This window comes from Muscardinus avellanarius (assembly GCF_963383645.1).
Source record: "Muscardinus avellanarius genome assembly, chromosome: 13".
NCBI classification, from domain to species: Eukaryota; Metazoa; Chordata; class Mammalia; order Rodentia; family Gliridae; genus Muscardinus; species Muscardinus avellanarius.
Window position 1 is genome coordinate 26,301,407 of NC_137799.1, and position 19,739 is coordinate 26,321,145.

General features: G+C 48.5%; 1 protein-coding gene across 3 annotated transcripts in view; it reads left to right on the forward strand.

Moving 5' to 3' along the window:
• The window catches only part of PTPN3 (protein tyrosine phosphatase non-receptor type 3), a gene marked incomplete at both ends in the record, with an annotated part of 171,735 nt that extends 152,783 nt beyond the window's left edge, over positions 1-18,952 (forward strand). For all 3 annotated transcript variants that reach the window (XM_080708451.1, XM_080708450.1, XM_080708452.1), the window contains 7 exons: positions 1,673-1,763; positions 2,040-2,101; positions 5,928-6,074; positions 14,577-14,705; positions 16,280-16,425; positions 16,921-17,056; positions 18,875-18,952. In XM_080708451.1, coding sequence (XP_080564577.1) covers positions 1,673-1,763; positions 2,040-2,101; positions 5,928-6,074; positions 14,577-14,705; positions 16,280-16,425; positions 16,921-17,056; positions 18,875-18,952 — 789 coding nt within the window. The remainder of the gene's footprint in view (positions 1-1,672; positions 1,764-2,039; positions 2,102-5,927; positions 6,075-14,576; positions 14,706-16,279; positions 16,426-16,920; positions 17,057-18,874) is intronic.
• Between the last annotated feature and the right edge of the window lie 787 nt (positions 18,953-19,739).

Genomic DNA, 19,739 nt, shown 5'->3' on the forward strand with positions numbered 1-19,739 from the left:
CTCTTTATACTAGTTTGAATTCCCCAAGTTTCATGCAAAAAATATTACTTCCAAAATTGAGAAAAGGTTTTAAATTTCAAAGATCTGATAAGAGCCACTCATAAAAAGAGCTTCACTGCAGTTGTCAAAGCGGAGAAAAGAACTAGGTATAAAAGAAAAGCTTTGGCAGCAGATCTGAGCTCATTTTCTTTTTTGTGATTTTGGGCAAACTACTGAACCTCTCACTGTCACTTGCAAAATTAAAATCCTAGGAATGCCTTCCACAAGGCTATGGGGAATATCATGCATGGCAGGTGCCATATCAGCGTGTTGAATATGTGTTTATAAATGGGCAAAGATTGTTTTATTTAAATGTTTTTATTGTTATTTCATGTATATAGAAATACATCTTTAAGCAAATTTGTGTTGGGATAAATATTTTTACTGTGGAAATATACTTCTGAAATGATGAATGAAACGCTCTTGTGCAAAAGTGGTTCACACTATTGAATTGGCTGGAAATAAGATTTTAAAATAATTTAGATGAGCCGGGCGTGGTGGCGCACGCTTGTAATCCCTGCGCTTGGGAGGCGGAGACAGGAGGATCGCGCAGGTTCGAAGCCAGCCGCATATGCTGGTTTAGGAGACCCTGTTTCCAAATAAAAATGTAAAAGTAGGTCTGGGAGTGTAGCCCGGAGGTAGAAGGGCTTCCAGGAACCCCAGTACCACAAAAAAAAATAATAATAATAATAATAATTTAGATGATTTCCATTTAGATCAACAGTTACACACACACACACACACCAATCAAATAATTGCCATAAAAGTGTAAATACATTTTTATGCTGGGCATGAGGGCACAGGCCTGTAATCCTAGTACTTGAGAGGCTGAGACAGGAGGATTGCAGGTTCAAGACCAGCCTCAGCAACTAAGTGAGGACCTCAGAAACAAAAAAGACCCTGTTTCAAAATAAAAAAAATAAAATCTGACTGGGGGTGTAGCTCAGAGGCAGAATCTCATCCCCACTATGTTCAATCCCCAGTACTCCCCCAAAATAAAAAAAAAAAGTGTTGCAAATGTAGATCAGAGGTGAACACTTTTCTCTCCCTTGGGTTCAATCTTTAGTACCAAATATTTTTTAAATGAGGTTTTAAGCCAAGTGTGGTGGCGCACACTTGCAATCCCTGCGCTTGGGAGGCTGAGACAGGAGGATCACACGGGTTTGAAGCAGCCTCAGCTACTTAGTGAGGCTCTCGGCTACTTAGTGAGACCCTGTTTCGAAATAAAATAGAAAATAGGTCTTGGGGTATAACCCAGAGGTAGAAAGCCTGTGGGTTCTACCCCCAGTACCACAAAATAATAATAATAATAATAATAATAATAATAATAATAATAATAATAAATAATAAAAATTAGGTTTTACTTGCCAAGAACCATCACCTATGACTCAGACCCCTGCTTATTGACTCCCCCTCCCCAGAGATTCTCAAACTTTAAGAACTTGTTATTGAAGAATTTTCGGTTTTGCCTAGAACTGTAGGATTTCTTATTGGGAAGATTTCCTTTTTTCTTCTAATATGTAAGCACTTTAAAATGTTAAGGTTTTTGTGCCACGTGTATTTAGGATGTCTTCACACTTCCTTCCTGGGTATTTCTTGCAGTGACGTACTTTTCACTCTATTTGTCCTGCAGCAACTCTACAGAAAGAAGCCAGGTTTGGCCATCACATGTGCAAAGCTGCCTCAGAATTTGGACAAAAATCGATATAAAGATGTGTTGCCTTGTGAGTACCCATCCGGCCCCAATGCCTCCTTCCCCCCTCCACTGAGATAATGCTTCCCTTTTTAAAACAGATTGTCTGGTATTCTGGAAAGATTTTCAGTGTGTCTGTAAACACCACCGTCTTTATTGCAGCCATTTCAGACTGTGAACAGTTGGGGAATAGTGTTTATGGTAATGAGGCCAGAGCTGCAGATGGGGCTGGGAACTGAACTCCTGTTTACTTGGGATGATAAAAATAACGCTCAGAATAATCAGTAAATTTTTCCTTCTCCCACAGATGACACCACCCGGGTATTATTGCAGGGAAATGAAGATTATATTAACGCAAGTTATGTGAACGTAAGTGAAGAACCCGGATGATAAGAAAGAGCGCGTTCATCAACCGTAACAAGGAAGGGGCGGCCTGTTGGGTGCTTTGCGGTTGACAGCGTGCTCGCCTGCTCACAACCTCATTTCAGATCCACAGCCATGCGAGGGAAGGCAGAGTAGTCTCATTTTACACAGGAGAAAACGAAGGTTCGGAGAGATTGAATAATTTAAACAGCCGCAAAGCTAAGAGAAGATGGGACAGAAATGCGCTCTTTCTGAAATCATCTTTCGTGCGCCTGTGTCCCAGGAAGCTGCCCTTTAGGTGTTTGGGTTTGCTGATGGTTGCTTTGTGACTTTCTGTCATTTTACCCACATTATTAGTGCCATCCTGCCTAAATATAAGAATAAAACAAAAACACCAGCCAAGTGTGGGAGGCTGGGACGAGGACCACAGGTTCAAGGCCAGCTTTGACAACTTCGTGAAACCCTGTCTCAAAATAAGAAATAAAATAGGGCTGGGGATGTAGCTAAGAGGTAGAAGAGCCCAGGCTTTATCCCCAGTGCCACAAAAAATAAAATAAAATAAAACTTCCACTATATGTATAACCCAAAAGAGAAAAAGGAGAAAAAAGGCTTAATATGTGATGGGAAAGGCATTCATATTTACTGTGAAAATGCACCTTGGCAATTTCCTTGGCCTCCCTGAACTTCAGTTTATTTTAATTCAGGGTCAACAAACTTTTTTTTTTTTTTTTTTTTTTGGTGGTGGTACTGGGGATTTCTGGAAACTATTCTACCTCCAGGCTATACTCCCAGACCTATTTTTATATTTTATTTGGAAACATGGTCTCTTAAGCCAGCAAGGCTGGCTTTGAACCTGTGCGATCCTCCTGTTTCTGCCTCCCAAGCGCGGGGGATTACAACCGTGCGCCACCACGCCCGGCCCTCAACAAACTTTCTACACAAGGCCAGATAGCAAAGATTTGGTCTTTGCCTTTAAAAATATCACCATTTAGCTAGGTGTGGTGGTGCATGCTTGTAATCCCAGTACTTGGGAGGCTGAAACAGGAGGATCGCAGATTCGTGGACAGCTTCAGCTACTTAGTGGGGCCCTCCGCAACTTAGTGAGACCCTCTTTCAAAATAAAGAATAAAAATAGGGTTGGGGGTGTATCTCAGAGGTACAGTGCCCCTGGTTCAATCCCCAGTACTGCAAAAAAAAAAAAGCAAAAAAAAAAAGTCACCATTTTAAAATGTTGAAAACCAGCCAGGCGTGGTGGCGCACGCTTGTAATCCGCACGCTTGGGAGGCTGAGACAGGAGGATTGCGCAGGTTCAAAGCCAGCCTCAGCTGGCCTAAGAGACCCTGTTTCCAGAAAATATATAAAAATAGGTCTGGGAGTGTAGCCTGAAGGTAGAAGGCCCTTGGGTTCCATCCCCAGTACCACCAAAAAATAAAAAAATAAAACAGAATGTTGAAAACCACCCTTGTAAGATGGCAAGCCAAATTCCCATCATCTGCCAAACCTTGACCTAAACAAACATGATTTCTCGAGCAAGTCTCAAGTTATAGCAAAATCAAGAAGTGCCCTAATAAGAATTGGTCTGTGAGCCCAGCATAGTGGTACTCACTTCTAATTCCAGTACCTGAAGATAAGGCTGAGATAAGAGGATTGCAGGATTGCAGCCAGCCTCGTGTGCTTAGTGAGGCCCTTTGCCATTTAGTGAGACCATTTCAATATAAAGAATAAAAAATAGGGCTGGGAGTGTAGCTCAGAGGTAGAATGCCCTTTGATCCAATCCCCAGTACCTCAAAAAATAATAATAATTGGTCTGATTAATGATTCCCCATAAAACACCTGTGGGTTTCATGGACCATCACTTCAACATTCCTGGTCTTAAAAGCAGAGCACCATCAGCCAGGCATGGTGGTGTATTCCTATAATCTCAATACTTGGGAGACTGAGACAGGAGAGTTGCAGGTTCAAGACCATCCTCAACAATAGCGGGACTCTTAGCAACCTAGCAAGACCCTATTTCAAATTAAAAAAATAAAAAGGACTGGGGGTGTAGCCCAGAGGAAGAATGCTCCTGTGTTCAGACCCATCCCCAGTACAATCAATCAGTCAATTAAAATAGCAGTACAAAAAAATAAGAAATCAGATGCTTTCCCAATACGTGAGAGTTAGGGAGAAATGGGCATAGGAGGAACTCTAGATGAAAAAGGAAATCCTATAGAGGAGCAAACAAGGCAACCTAAAGGAGGAGAAAGGAGTGGGGAAGAGGAAAATCTCTAAAACACACATTGTACTTAAACATATCGAAGTCAACCACTAAGCCAAGCAAGGGTAGGAGGGATGGGGAGGGAATGGGGTGGGAACTGGGTAGGGGTTAAATCAGTGAAGTGTACAGGTATGTACACACAAGTTTTTTACCCCAATATGATGTATGAATATAACGCACCAATAAAAAAATTTTTTTAAATAGCAATACATCAGAAATAGTGGGGGGGTTGCAAGCCTACAAAGTTCAGTCTCTTCAAGTTCTCCAGGGTCACAGAAGCTATTAACTCAAGCATCAGCCAAAATCGTTAATTACGATTCCTCATTTACCTTCTGTACCTAAGAGTAAGGAAATCACATTGTCAACCCAAAGCTTAGAGGATTCTGGGTGTTCTTTCATGAAAAGAACCCAGTCCAAAAGAGAAAGGTAAAAATGAAGCAAGATGGAAGAAGTGTTTGTTTTAAAATATTCCAACAGGTAATGTCAAGATTGACCGACTTAATGACATAATCATTAGAAATCATGCAGAAATCAAAGTGTGACAAGAGTTGGTGGTATAAACCTACATTTTTAAGCTTTAAATAAGTCCTACTCTGATATCATGGCATATAAAGTATAGCCCAGTAACTAAAAATAAAAAATAAAAGTAATCAGTTCTTTGCCTTTTGGCTAAGATCAAGTGTATATAACAAAAGTAAATCTGTTTTTATAGAAACCTTACATAGGAAAAGACTTGGGTATGGGGATTGGTATGTATCTCTGCAAATGAGGATAACTGATGTTGGTTATATTTAAGATAGAGCAAGGAAAATCATTTAAACTCTTCAGATATCCTGAAGGGACATTTTAATTTGTGTGTGTGTGGGGGCGGGGGTCTGGGGATGGAACCCAGGGGCATTCAACCTCCGAGCTACACCTCCTGCCCTGTTTTTGATTCTTTATTTTGAAACAGGGTCTCACTAAGTTGCGGAGGGCCTCACTAAGCAGCTGAGGCTATCCGCCAACTGTGATCCTCTGGTCTCAGCCTCCTGAATGCTGAGATTACAAGCATGCGCCACCATACCGGATAACATTTTTATTTTTATTTTATTTTATTTTGTGTGTGTGTGTGTGTGTGTGTGTGTGTGTGTGTGTGTGGTACTGGGGGCAGAACCCAGAGGCTTTCTACCTCCGGGCTATACTCCCAGACCTATTTTATATTTTATTTGGAAACAGGGTCTCACTAAGTTGCTGAGAGCCTCACTAAGTAGCCGAGGCTGGCTTCGAACCTGCGCGATCCTCCTGTCTCAGCCTCCCAAGCGCGGGGATTACAGGCGTGCGCCACTACGCCCGGCTAACACTTTTAATTTTTGCCCACTAAGTACCATACAGTTTAATCTTAAAGATCCTAAATGCTAGCATTAACTGTCATTTTCAAGGATTTTAAGAAGTAATTTTTCTTTGGTTTTTCTTATTCACTACGAATAAAGAGATAACTGTCTAGTATGAGATCTGTTAGCAAGAAGAGTTTAAAATGCGGAGCCCTCCCTCCCTGTGGTAGTGACGGGTTCTGATTCCTTACCAATCTCTTGTTAGATGGAAATTCCCGCTGCTAACCTCGTGAACAAGTACATTGCCGCTCAGGGACCCCTGCCACATACCTGTGCCCAGTTTTGGCAAGTCGTCTGGGATCAGAAATTGTCACTCATTGTCATGTTGACGACTCTCACAGAGCGAGGACGGGTAAGTGGCTTGATAGAACCCAACTTGCTGTGTGGAACTTGAATCTCTGGGCTGGAAGGGTCTCCGCACCCGGCTCCTGTGGAATTCATGAATCTCCTGTTTGGATCCACCAGATGGGAGTTCAGCCCCTCCTCCTGCCTCACCCCGGTCCTCTTGCGTTGGCTTTGACCTTGACCACCCAGCATAAGTTCTGGTCCTGAAAGCAGTGTGTACCTGGTAAACAGTGGCCAGAAAAAGTACGAGAAACTACATTGTTGTGCCACTTCCCATAGCAAAAGTCGGTGTACAAGGGATATTCTGTCATGCTTCTCTAAGTTGTTGACACCATCAGGTATCTTTATTATAAAACATTTCTCCAGAGACACAACCTGCTTCCTCCCCAGGTTCTCTCCCCAGTGTAGTCCAGAATGACAAAGTAATCCATGTTGAAAATGACCATCTGCAGGAATTGGGGTGGGATGCACCCTTGAAACCAGTCTACTTTCTCACCTGAAACAAGATAAGAATTCCTACTGATTAAAGAGACGATTGCACTAGGGCTTTTCATGTGTGGTCCTAGGCAGCTCTCCACCTCCACTAGCACATTTCCGGGTTCATCCTGTGGGTACCACTCAGCTCCACTTATTAAAAATTTCTCAAAATGAACATGTTGCTTTTAACCTCCATCCCAATTAGTTATGTGGAAGCCACAAAAAAAGGCCCCTCCATGTGATGCCTCTTTTGATATCTGAAGATAACCTCGGGCTTCTGTTAAGATCATGGTCAGCAGAGATGGTGTAGGCTTTGTCTCAGTATTGCCATTGAGTCAGTCTCTCCTCCTCACGCTCATGCCCTGGACTCTTGGGATCTTCACCCAGCACACTGAAGCCAGACTGGATTGGAAATACGGTTCTGCTAGAGCAGGTTACTTAACCTTTCTGACACTTGACTCTGATGAATGTATAGCAGAGATAGTAATAGTGCCCACCTCAGGGGTGATGAAGACAGAGACACAATACATAGGAAGCTTAGAGAACCATCTCTTGCAAGAGTCCATCATGTGTCACTGTGGTCATCGTTGTGGTTTGGATTCAGCCCTCAGATCTGGTCTTTAGGGTATTCCTTATTCCTTTGCATTAGCTATCATTCTTAGCTTCTTGTGGCTAGTTAGAATCTCTCATTGTATAAGTTGCTGATAGACAGTTGTAAAGTAATCCCAAGGACTTGGCAAACTGAGACAGTAGGATCACAAAGCAACTTATTGAAACCCTGTTTCAAAATTAAAAGGGTTAGCCCAGCCTGGTGATAATCCCATGCATTGTAATCCCAGCATTGGGGAGGCTGAGACCAGAGGATCGCAGTTTGTGGACAGCCTCGGCTATTTAGTGAGGTCCTTTGCAACTCAGTGAGACCCAGTTTCAAAATAAAGAATAAAAAATAGGGCTGGGGGTGCAGCTCGGAGGTAGAATGCCCCTGGGTTCCATCCCCAGTACTGTAGTCAGTCAATCAGTCAATCAATGGGTTAAGCCAGGCACGGTGTTCCACGCCTGTAACCCAGTACTTGGGAGACTGACAGGAGGATTGCAGGTTTGAAGACAGCCTCAGCAAGTAGTGAGACTCTGATGAACCTAGCAAGACCCTATTTCCAAATAAGAAATAAAATCAGGGTGGGGGTGTAGCTTGAAGGTAGAATGCCTCTGGGTTCAGTTCCCAGTGCCACACAAAACAATTAAAAGGGTTAGGAGCCAGGTGTGGTGGCGCACGCTTGTAATCCCTGTGCTTGGGAGGCTGAGACAGGAGGATCACACAGGTTCAAAGCCAGCCTCAGCTACTTAGTGAGGCTTTCAGCAACTTAGTGAGACCCTGTTTCCAAAATAGGTCTGGGAATATAGCCCGGAGGTAGAAAGCCTCTAGGTTCTACCCCCAATACCACCAAAAAAAAAAAAGGGTTAGGGGTATAGCTCAGAGATGAGTTCCCCTGAACTCAATCACACAAGAGGCAATAGAAACCACACAAGAGGCAATAGAAACTTCCCCCTGAATGATGGGCAGCAAGAGTTAATTCTGGCAGCTCTGCTCTCATCTGCTCCGCTCCTCCATCTCATCTACCCAGTACCTGGAGAGACGGGCTCAGATGAAATCACCACGCGGCAGCTCTGTGGCACTGATCCCTGTCTGCAAGTCTCATTCTTGTTTCACTCATTTGTTCATTTGTTTGTTTGCTGTGTGTGTGTGTGTGTGTGTGTGTGTGTGTGTGTGTGTGACAGACAGACAGACAGACAGATGCTGGGGATTTGGAACTGAGAGGCGTTCTACCTCCAAGCTATACCCCTCAGCCCAATTTTATTTTCTTTTTTATTTGGAAACAGAGTCTCATTAGGTTGCTGAGAGCCTTGCTAAGTTGCCAAGGCTGGCTTTGAACCTGCAATCATCCTGTCTCAGCCTCCCAAGGACTGGAATTACAAGCATGTTCCACGATCCCTGGCTCTTGTTATTTTTTAAATTTTGTTTTTAATGAGAAATGAAGTTATTCGGACTCTTTTTAAGTTTAGGGAACTCAGCCAGTTCATGGTATTGTACTCTCTATTTTTCTCACATGCCTGCAGCTCTCTGGCTGTGTAGTGTAATGAGCGAGGAGGCAGACCCGCACGCAGTATTTCCTGAGTTCAGATCTCAGCTGTGCCATTTCCTGTTTATATGATGTGACTTATGCTTCATATAAAATGGAGTAACAGTAACACCTGTCTTCCTGGGGCTGAAAGCATTAGTACAGGAAGTATCTCAGAAGAGTGCTTGGCACAGAGTACATGCTATATAAATGTTAGCTGGCAGTGGCTGTGCTAGTACTTTGGTTGCCACCTTAGTGACTGTTTCTCGGACTGTACCATCTTTATTTTGTCATCTAACTTTTCTTTAAGTTGACTTACTTTTTCCATTTAGTAAATTTTCTTTGAAAGATATTTCTTAAGTGGGAGTCCACTTAGTCTGGTATAATTTGCCATAAATAAAAGGTATACATAAAAATATAGGACCACAAAACAATGTTATTAAATTCTAAACACTCTTCTCAGCCTGTGAACCTGAGGCCTGTACTCGCTCACTCTCAGTTATAAAAATAGATTTGAAGTTTTAGGGGCGTAACGTCAAAGAGAACCTCTCCATGGTGTAATCAGAAATACTGCATGAAAAAAAAAATCACAGGGTTCTACCGTGCTCTGCAGACCCCGTGTCCTGAGGTACTGCCAGGCATCATACCTGGAAGGCTCTGACATGGGCCGTTCTGGTATTTTACAGATAGTGGACGTCATCAGTCTTTTGCCTTCTTATTTTGTGTTCCCTATCTGCCTTCCTTTGGCCCCTTATTCTGTAACTTCAGGGAGCCCGCGGCTCTAGGTTGTCCCAAGAGTGATGGTGGAGGAGCCACTGTGCCCTCTCGGGAGTCTGTTAGCTTAAGATGACACTCCTCAGAGCACACACCTGAATGCATCCGCGCGGCTCAGTGCAGTCACTGGCTTCTCGTCTGTCAGGTTTCTCTTTCCCCTGGAAGTTCACTCTCCTCTGTCTAGATGGACAGTTCTTCTCAGAGAAAGGGCAACCCCCTCTGAGGTGGTTGGTGACGTGATCTACCCTGAATAGCACCCCCCTTCTTTCCCTCTGCCTGCTTGCTGCAGCCCAGAGAAAAGGCCCTTTCTGCCACCAGAGAGGTCTGGCCGTCCTCGGCTGCTCTTCCAGGTCCTGCCCTCCTGCCCCGTGCTGCTATCGTGCCTCCTGGCCTTTGTTGGTGGCCACTCTGAACCTGAGCTCATCTGAGGTCTCTGTGTGACCTGACACGCTCCTTTGTTTCCGAGCCCTTTCTTCCCACCTGAGCCCATTCTGTGGCTGCCATTGGTTTCCTGCGGTAGAGATTGCCATCTCCCATGGGGCCTGGCATTCCCTTCAGCATCTCTGGCCCTGGGAACTCGCTCTCGCTTATCGATGGTTAGAAACCTGTCCTTCCAAAGTGCAGGGTGCACGTCTCCCCTCTCCTGTTACAAAGTCTCAGGTGACCTGAGCCCTGTATCCTGCAGTCCCCACTTCCCCTCTCCATTCCCACTAGTCTTCCCAGGTCAGGAGTCGGTCATTCTGGGAGAGCAGATTTGCCCTCTTTTCCCAAGAGCTGAAATCTCCAGCGCACCGTTTGTTTTCTCCCACTGCGTGCACTGGCCCCGCAGGTGTGCACTCACATCCCCAGGTGCAGAGCTGCCTCGGCTACCGCTGCCCACCAGCGCTCAGGGACATGCTCCCTGCAGGCTCGCTCAGATCTCTCCTGCCATTCCCACCCAGAGTGGTTTCCATTGTGCGTCTCCTTGAGGCCCAGGGGTTTTGTCCTACAGGCATTTTCTATTTTCAACTGAAAAAAGTCATTCTTCCTCATTTTCATAAGGTGTTTCTTCTACCAAGAAAAACTATTTTTACGTCTTTATGTGAAGAGCATGGGTAATCGTCCTTCCCAGCCTTCTGGGGGGTCAGGGGAGGCATCTGGACCTGGGACATCACTTTCCACTGTGTAACCTTGGACAGGACCCTGAGCCTGGCTTTCCTGTCACTAAAAGGAGGCAGCAGTGCCTGTGTCTTCTTGGGTGGCCCTGAGGCTTAAGGCTGAGCTGCCCCGGAGCTGTCCCATCCTCATCTCGCTGGGCCAGAGGCAAACGGGTTTGCTGCTGTGAACAACATCAGGGGCCCCAGATGGCCGGGAGGATGATGGGAAGCGACAGGAAAAGGTTGGAGCAGCACAGAGCCGTCAGCTCCCACACTCTTGTTACCTGTGAGCCACACTGAGCCTGGTAGAATGCACAGAGCTTACGAGGCTCCTCCCCGGGCAGCTGAACTTCTGAGTCAGGTTTTGTCCTGCCCTCTGGGTGGTCCAGCTAACAGAGCTGGACACTGGCTCCTTCCACCTCCTCAGCCCCAAGCCAGCCTGCCCACCTACCTGAGCATCCTCATGCACCTAAAGCCACCATCACCACATATGAGCGCGCGCATACACACACACACACACACACACACACACACACACACACACACAAAATCCACCCCATACCCTGGGCCCACCACTCCAGACAGCGGCACACGCTCACTTGGCCTCCAGAGCCAGGAATCTGCAGTGGGCCTCAGCCTCTCCCTTGTCTCCCCACATCCACTTCTCAGGGTCCCCACCACTGACTGCCTTCATGACTCCTACTCCATCCTCCCCCGACCCGACCCACAGCCCCACCTGCTCTCAGAGACTTCACCTGTCCCTCCCAGCAGTGGCCTGCTGGCCCCAGGTCCCCCCAGTCAGGTAATCTCTGGACACAGTTCTCAGCTGGACCTTGCCGGTAGGGCAGCCTGTGTTTTCCTGCACTCGGGCAGTGGCCCCTGAGCTGCTCAGATCAGAGTCATGCCTCCCGTGCAGCTGTACCCAGCTGTCCATCAGGTTTCTTTACCCTGTGCTTCCTGTTCCTCCGTCCACACGATCCAGCCTTGCCCCGCCACCTGGGGAGCACCCTGGGCCCCCTCTCTCCCCAGAACACCACTCTATCTCCTACATGACCCACCTCTGTCTCTGTCTCTTTGTTTGTTTGTTTTTTTCTGCCTCCCGGCTATACTCGCAGACCTATTTTATATTTTATTTGGAAACAGGGTCTCACTAAGTTGCTGAGAGCCTCACTAAGTAGCTGAGGCTGGCTTCGAACCCGTGCGATCCTCCTGTCTCAGCCTCCCAAGCGCGGGGATTACAAGTGTGCGCCACCACGCCCGGCTTCTTCCTCTTCTTTTTACACACGTTCCTGCCACCAGAATTGAGAGCACCTTGAGGATGATGCCATACCATGTCAAATCCATCACAGCATCCCCAGGAGTGTGTGTTGACTAAGTGAGCAAGAAAGCACGCTTTTCCCCAGAAAGCCTTCCTAACTAGGTCCGTGCATCTCCCGTCAAACCCTATCAGGTCCATCTTCCTGAGATAATGCTTTTTCCCATCAGAAACTGAGTCTTTGCCATGTTACCTTTGGTCCAGACAGGCACAGCTTTGCCAAAGCCCTTTTAATAGGCAGCTTTTCCTTCCCAAACCCTCAAAGCTGCCCCAGGGACTAGGGGAGAAGCTATCCCTGCTCACCTGCATATCCCCGAGAGGAGGGCCCTCCGAGTTCCTGCAGCATCTGCCTGGGTTTGCCCCCAGCAGCCCCGTTGCCCGCAGACGAGCTGCGCTGATCGCTGTTCTTTGATGCCTTCCCTCCCTGCCGTTCCAGGCCCTCTGCACGTATTGCCTCTGCTGAATCTTCACAGCCCTGCAGAGGTGCATTTTCTTGTCATTTCATCAGGCATCCACCCAGCTAAGAGTCCAGGTCCCTGGAGTGAGGCTCTGGCTGTGCCTCAGTTCACTCATATGCAAAGCAGACATTCGCAGACCCTCCCTCAGGGGGTGTTTGGAGGCCATGATGAGTTAATATCTACACAAAGCACCCTCCAGGACTTAGAACATCGCCTCCCCCCAGCAACGGCTGGGGAAACTGAGGCTCCGAGAAGTTAACTTGCCCAAGCCCACACGGTTGTTTGGCAGAGAGCCTGTCAGCCAGGATTGAAACCCAAGCACTCCACACACTTCTTGTTCTCCAACTATACGTGCTTTCAGATCCAAATAAAAGGGCAGTGTAAATTTGATCAGAGGTGAAGAGGGTACAGTTCTGGTCAGATTCACTGTGAAGATGCTCTGAGTACAGGTGTTCGGAGCTCACCCTTGTGCAGGCAAATCGCTTCAGAGTGTCCACCTGCAGGGCAGGGACCCCCATCCTGTGCAGGTGAGGGCACAGTCGGGTGCAGAGCCCAAATCTGCTGACCCCATCCCTGGTCCTACAGACAGGAGCCCCCTCATGTAGAAGGAAAGTCCACAAGTGGTTCCTAGCCAGGAAACTCGCACTTAAACTGCCAAGTGAATTCCCAACTCCAGCTTTCCAGCTGCAACTTTCATCTTGGATATTCACTGTGACATTTGAAAATAAGGCTAGAAAAGCTGTTTCCTGAAAAACGGCACATGTCTGTTGGTTATACCACCCATGTGCTCAAACAAATGTCATTTTTACTTAAATTGATATAACTCTAGGCTTGTGGAAAAAATTATATATTTATATATGTAGAAGATAGATAGATAGATAGTGTGTGGTCCTGGGGATGGGACCCAGGGGCCTCTACCTCCAGGCTATACCCCCGACCTATATTTTTTTATATATTTTATTTGGAAACAGGGTCTCACTAAGTTGCTAAGAGCCTCACTAGGTAGTTGAGGCTGGCTTTGAACCTGTGCGATCCTCCTCTCTCAGCCTCCCAAGTACTGGGATTACAAGTGTGCGCCACCATGCCCGGCAAAAAAATATATATTTTTAATGAGTAGGAAACTGACTGACAGGAGCCTGAGGGGGTGGGCAGCTTAGAAGCCAGAGGCAGAAGCCACAGTGGCTCATGGGGAAAGCAGCGGGTTTGGAAGGGTGGTGGCATCGGTCAGTGTGGGGAAGCCACAGCTGTGTTGAGAGCCACCTGGGTGCTGTGGAATGATGCTGGGCGATGCTGGGGCAGTCTGTGGCCTTGGGCAAGTCACTTACTGTGGAGCATCTCAGCTCCATAGGGGACCATCTAGGAAAGCATTGGGGAGCCCAGGAGTACAGGAGCAGGGATATTCATCAGGCATTTCCCGAGATGGGCTGCTGCAGGATTTCTGACCACAACAATGGCTGCAATAGCCAACGCTGAGCTGACCTCCACAGTGGGTACTGCACACCCTCTCTAGCCCCTGTCAGCTTCCACAAGGCAGGTGCTGTCCCTGTCTTTCTTTTTTTTTTTTTTTTCTTTTTTTTGGCAGTACTGATAGTGGAACCCAGGAGCATTCTACCCCCAAGCTACACCTCCAGACCTACTGTTTATTCTTCATTTTGAAACAGTCTCACTGAGTTGCAAAGGGCCTCATTAAGTAGCTGAGGCTGTCCTCGAACTATGATCCTCCTTTTCCGCCTCCCAAATGCTGGTATTACAAGCGTGTGCCACCATGGCTGGCTGTCCTCATCTTTCAGGTGACATGTGAACATAAGAATCAGGTTGACTTTTTGAATTCGTGTGGCTGGCAGGTGCAGGAAATGATTCCAGAGAGTTCTGTCTGACACCAAAGTGTGCTCTTGGCCCTGTGCTCTGAGGTTCCTACTCAAGTCGGGGTGGCAGAGGCTGAGGTCAGAGGCTGTTGGCCCCAGAGAAGGACCCTGGAGCAGAAGAGGTGTGGCTTGTCCTGCAGGCTCCAGCACAGGCGTGATTGGCCCCTGTCTAGCCGATCCCACCCCACGCTCCAGAAGGGGAAGGAGATTGCTCTGTGGCCAGCCCCAGAGCGTGCACAAGACAGATGGGCCTCGCCTGAGTGTCCTTCCTCCCTCCATCTCTGAGCGGTGCGCACGACCTGTCCGTGATTGGCTATTCCTGTGCACCCCGCAAGCAGAGGCTAACTCATCCCATGCTTTCCTACAGACCAAATGTCACCAGTACTGGCCCGATCCCCCCAGTGTCATGGACCACGGTGTCTTTCACATTCAGTGTCAATCAGAGGACTGTACCATCGCCTATGTGTCCCGGGAAATGCTGGTCACAAACACAGAGGTAAGCAGCCACCCATGGAGCATGGGAGGCGAGGACGTGGGTGGCAGATCGGCAGCCACTGTGCTCCCGCTCGGGCCAGGCCTCCACATCTGCTCCGCTCTGCTCTCATGTAGTGGGGTACCTACAAGACTGCCTGCCAGAGAGCAGGGACCCCGGGGCACAGCCACACCATTCACACAGCTGAGCAGGGAAGAGCCCAGTGTGTGCTGAGGGGTGAACAGGTGCACAAAACAGGTATATCCACACAGAGGAATAGCAGTCAGCCTTCCAAAGGGAGGAAAGGTGCTACTTGGGTGAACCTTGAAGATGTTATATATGCCACATGAAGTAAGCCAGTCACAGAAGGACAAAAAAAATTATTTTTTCAGTACTAGGGGTGGAACCTGGGGCTATTCTACCTCTGAGCTACACCCTTTGCCCTATTTTTTTATTCTTTATTTTGAAACAGGGTCTCATTGAGTTGCAAAGAGCCTCACTAAGTAGCTGAGGCTGCGATCTCCTGTTTCAGCCTCCCAAGTGCTGGGATTACGAGCGTGCACCACCACAATCAGCCCAAAGAATTCCATTTATATGAAATACCTAAAATAGTAAAATTCGCCGGGTGTGGTGGCACACGCTTGTAATCCTAGTACTTGGGAGGCTGAGACAGGAAGATCGCAGGTTCGCAGCCAGCCTCAGCTACTTAGTGAGGCCCTCTGCAATTTAGTGAGACCCTGTTTCAAAACAAAGAATAAAAAACAATGGGGCTGGGGATATAGCTCAATGGTAGAATGCCCCTGGGTTCAATCCCCAGTATCACACACACACACACACACACACACACACACACACACACACACACACAAAATAGTAAAATTCATATTGAGAGAAAGGGAAATGGCCATTGGCAGGAGTTTGAGAAGGAAGGAGAATGTTGAGTTACAGTTTAACGGGTACAAAGCTTGTGTTTGGGTGGTAAAGTTCTGGAAGTAGATGGTGCTGGATGGTGGTGATGGTAGCATACCCTAGCGAATAAATACACGAAATGCCACTGGAGCTTTCTTCTAAAAAGAGTTAAAATATCCTGGTACTAGAGAAGGCTAAAGCAAGAGAATCACAGGCTCGTGGCCCGCCTCAGCAACTTTGCAAGACCCTGTGTCAGCGTAAAAAATTAAAAGATCTGAGGATGTAGCCTGGAGGCAGAACGCCCCTGTTCTCAATCCCCAGTACCAAAAAATAAAGGGGCTGAGGGTGTAGCTCAGTGGTAGAGTACATGTTTAGCATGTTCAAGGCCTTGGTGTGTGTGTGTGTGTGTGTGTGTGTGTGTGTGTGTGTGTGTGTGTGTGTTTCACATGTGTGTTCCTAATTGCAAGAACCCCGGGTAAGCAGAAGAACCCACTATAGGTGAGTGATGGGGAGGGCAGCCATGCAGGAGGTGGCCTGAACTTAGCCAGGCAGGACGGGCACTTGGGAGAGTGGGGGTGCAGGGATCGGCAGGTGCCACAGCAGAGCTGCGTGCGGTGGAGAGGGAATGATGGGGCCTTGAGGCAGGACCGCCGTCTGGGTGAGTCAGCGCGTTCCTGCATCTTCTGCAGACTGGAGAGCAGCACACGGTGACGCATCTCCAGTACGTCGCCTGGCCTGACCACGGCGTGCCCGATGACTCCTCGGACTTTCTGGAGTTTGTGACCTACGTCAGGTCCCTGAGGGTGGACGGTGAGCCCATCTTAGTTCACTGCAGGTACTGTGACCTGTTTTGCTTTGTTTTTTAGTACTTATATCCCTTGGGAAAGGCCAGGGTAAAGCTGGGGGGAGAACTTGCAGACACCAAACCTCCCTCAATCCCACGAATTTGCATGTTCTTACAAAGCTTTATTTATTTCTTCTCAATTTCAAAAGACTGGAGTTTTCTGAAATCATAAAAGCTCTGTAGCCTGGAGCTGGAGAGGAGAGTCCCACTGCATCTGCCTCTGTCCTTGAGTCTGTTGACCTTCACAGTAGATGTGAATAAGAAAGGGAGTGGATTTGGAGCTTTGGGTGGGTTTCTTCCTACTGGCTGTCTCCCAGGCTGGGCCCTTTCATCTAGTTTGAAGCACTGAGCGTGTGTCCTATTCTCAGAGGCCCAGGAAACGAGGCTCGTTCTGAGTCGATGCAGGCACCGGCTCGGGGCTCAGCTGGGCTCTGCAGAAATGTCAGTCGGGCAGATCCTGAGTCTCTGCTTTTCTCCTCTCCACAGTGCTGGAATAGGTCGCACTGGCGTGTTGGTCACCATGGAAACAGCCATGTGCTTAATTGAGAGAAACCTGCCCGTTTACCCGCTGGATATTGTCCGGAAAATGAGAGACCAGCGCGCCATGATGGTGCAAACTTCAGTGAGTAGAAATCCAATGATGGAAATAGTAAAAGCGGTGGACACTTGCTGAGCAGGCCCGCCAGGCCTGGGCGCAGGGCTTAGTGAGTAGAGAGACTGAGGCTCCAGGGGACTGAACCGCAGGCCCGAGATCACAGCCTGTCAGGGGCTCCGCAGCGCCAGAGCCCACCCTGCCTGGCCTCTGAGGTCGCCATCCTCACACGTGGCCTTCAGGGCCTGTGCCGCCTGCCACTGCCAGGGAGCGGCCAGGTTGCAGTCCAAGTGCAGAGCCACCGCCCCCCCCCCATTTGCCCATCAGAATAAAGCAAAGAAAGGACACTGTGGGTTTCGCCACCTGCTTCCCTTGGCTGCTCTCTGGGCTGCCGCCCGCCTGCATCACGGCTGGGTACTTGGCCCCACCAGAGTCCTCAAGAGGAAGCATCTGGGTTTTCCCTAGAATCTCAAGAGGGGCAGTACAGCAGGAAGAGCATGCTTGGGGCTCCCTACATGCTGGGCAGCCTGAGATAGTCCCTTACCCTCTCTCCAAGCCCCAGCTGGCAGATGGGACCAGCCCACATTCACTCATTCAACAGACCGTCGTGCAGTAGGAGAGACCCAGGCTACTGTCTGATAGAACTGTATTAGTCTGTTAAAAAGGGGGACCTTCTAGGGCTCTCTGAGAACAAGCTGGAAGAGCATATAAAGCCGACTTTGGAAAGTCGGAGAAGGCTTCCTGGAGGAGGGACCTCTCTGTCAAAACCCCAGGGTGGAACTCCGTGCTCCAGCCAGCGCCGCCTCATCGCGGGCTTGTGCTCAGAGTTTATAAGGTCTCCCTGACCGATTATGAGCGAGCCATTGTCATTTAATAGTAGTTTGTGCCCAGGAAACTGGTTGAAAGAAAAAAATCACCTTAAGTATTTCAGGCCATTCTCTGTCCTGTGTTGCAGTAAGGAGGACCTCGTTGCTCAGTAAAGAGTCCATCTCCCTGGTGGATTGTGCTAGCTGGAGATGCTCCATCTCAGTGCCTTTGTTTTATTCCTTGTGGACTTCTCGAAAACTCTGTTCCCCAAGTGTTTGTCAGTACAGTCAGCCCTTTTGTGTGGGTTTCACATCCAAGGATTCAACCAATCACAGATGAAAAGTATTAGGAAAAAAGTTGCATCTGTAATTGAACATGCACAGACTTTTTTCTTTCTTGTCAGTATCCCCTCAACAGTGCAGTATACCAACTATTCACATAGTGCTTATGCTGCATTTCAGGGACATAGAGATGACTGAAAGTATATAGAAAGACGTATAGAAGAGGTATGTAGATTAAATGCAAATACCGTGCATATAAGAGGCTGGAGCATCCATGGATTGGGATATCTACAGGTTCCTGGAACCAGTCTCCCATGGATACCAAGGGGCGGCTCCATAAACAACCTTGGCCTGCAGAGTGTCTTTCATTGGCTCCTTTTTAAGACAAAATTCTGACACCTTCCCCAAGAGCCAGACTTACACAAGCACCTCCCCCTCCCCACAGTTCCTGGTCAGGACTGTGTCACCTTACCTGGCTTGGAATGGGCCCTCCTCATCAGGCTTCCCGGCTTCCCCACTGGTGCTTAGACTGTGATGGCCACCCTGCAGGGCCCTTCGCTCCTTCCCTGGGCAGCCAGTGCCTCCCTGGCCCTCTGCCCTTCCTCCTCTGGGGGCAGCCCACCCACCTCCATTGTGCAGGAGTTGGGGTCCCAGGGTGTCTCCTTCACTCTTTCAGGCCCCGGGCCCAGAGTTGGCACTTGGGCAGATTCAGGAGCTAGTTGGCAACTCCAGGACCTGATGGCTTCCTCTTCCTTTCCAGAGCCAGTACAAGTTTGTGTGTGAAGCGATTCTTCGTGTGTATGAAGAAGGCTTGGTGCAGACGCTGGACCCCAGCTAGGGCTGCGGATGGAGCCTTCATTCCTCATTCCCAGGGGCGTCTTCCTGGCGAGAGGCGGCACACCCTCAGGAGGCCGCCAGCGCACCTGGACCCTGTGGGAAAGGAATGAGCGCCTTTGAACCCAGGCACTTTAATTTTCTATAGAAGAGGAATTCTGTACATAGGAGCTGGTATAGATACGCATGCAACTCTGGCTTCCTGTAGGCCTGGAGAGAAATAAACAGAAGGGGATCTCAGTTTGGGGCCTGTTCAAATGCCTTCCTCCCAGACATCCCCATCCCCGCCAGCACCCCGTGGGCCTCTGAAGGGGCTGCCCACAGTGCCGTTGACCTCCCAGAAGCCAGCCTGCGTGGCCACGTAGGGCCCCTCGGATGTTTTGTGTGTCGTGTGTGGGTGGGACTCCGGGCCGAGCTGCCTGTGCTTCTGGGTGGGGGAACTGGAGCAACCACATTCACCCCCACCCGGCCAGGGAGCCACAGTGAAGGAACCAACGCGTGGGGCGGGAGTCCAGGCTGAAGGGCCAGGGACCTCTCCTGCTCTTCTTTCCTGTGTCTCGCCCCTGCCTCTTGTGACATTGGCGTTCCTGAGAATAGCATCTGCAGCGCCCCTTCTGTCCCCCTGCCTGTGGCATCTCCTCAGGTTCTCACCCAGTGCCTGAGCTAGATTGATAATGTTCGTGCTGGTGGATTCTCAGCGGAGACTGAGAACCAGCCTCTCGGCGCCATCCCGGGTCCCAGGATCAGAAGCAAATCCTTCTCTTGCCTCTGCTGCCCCCTGTGCACTCGGA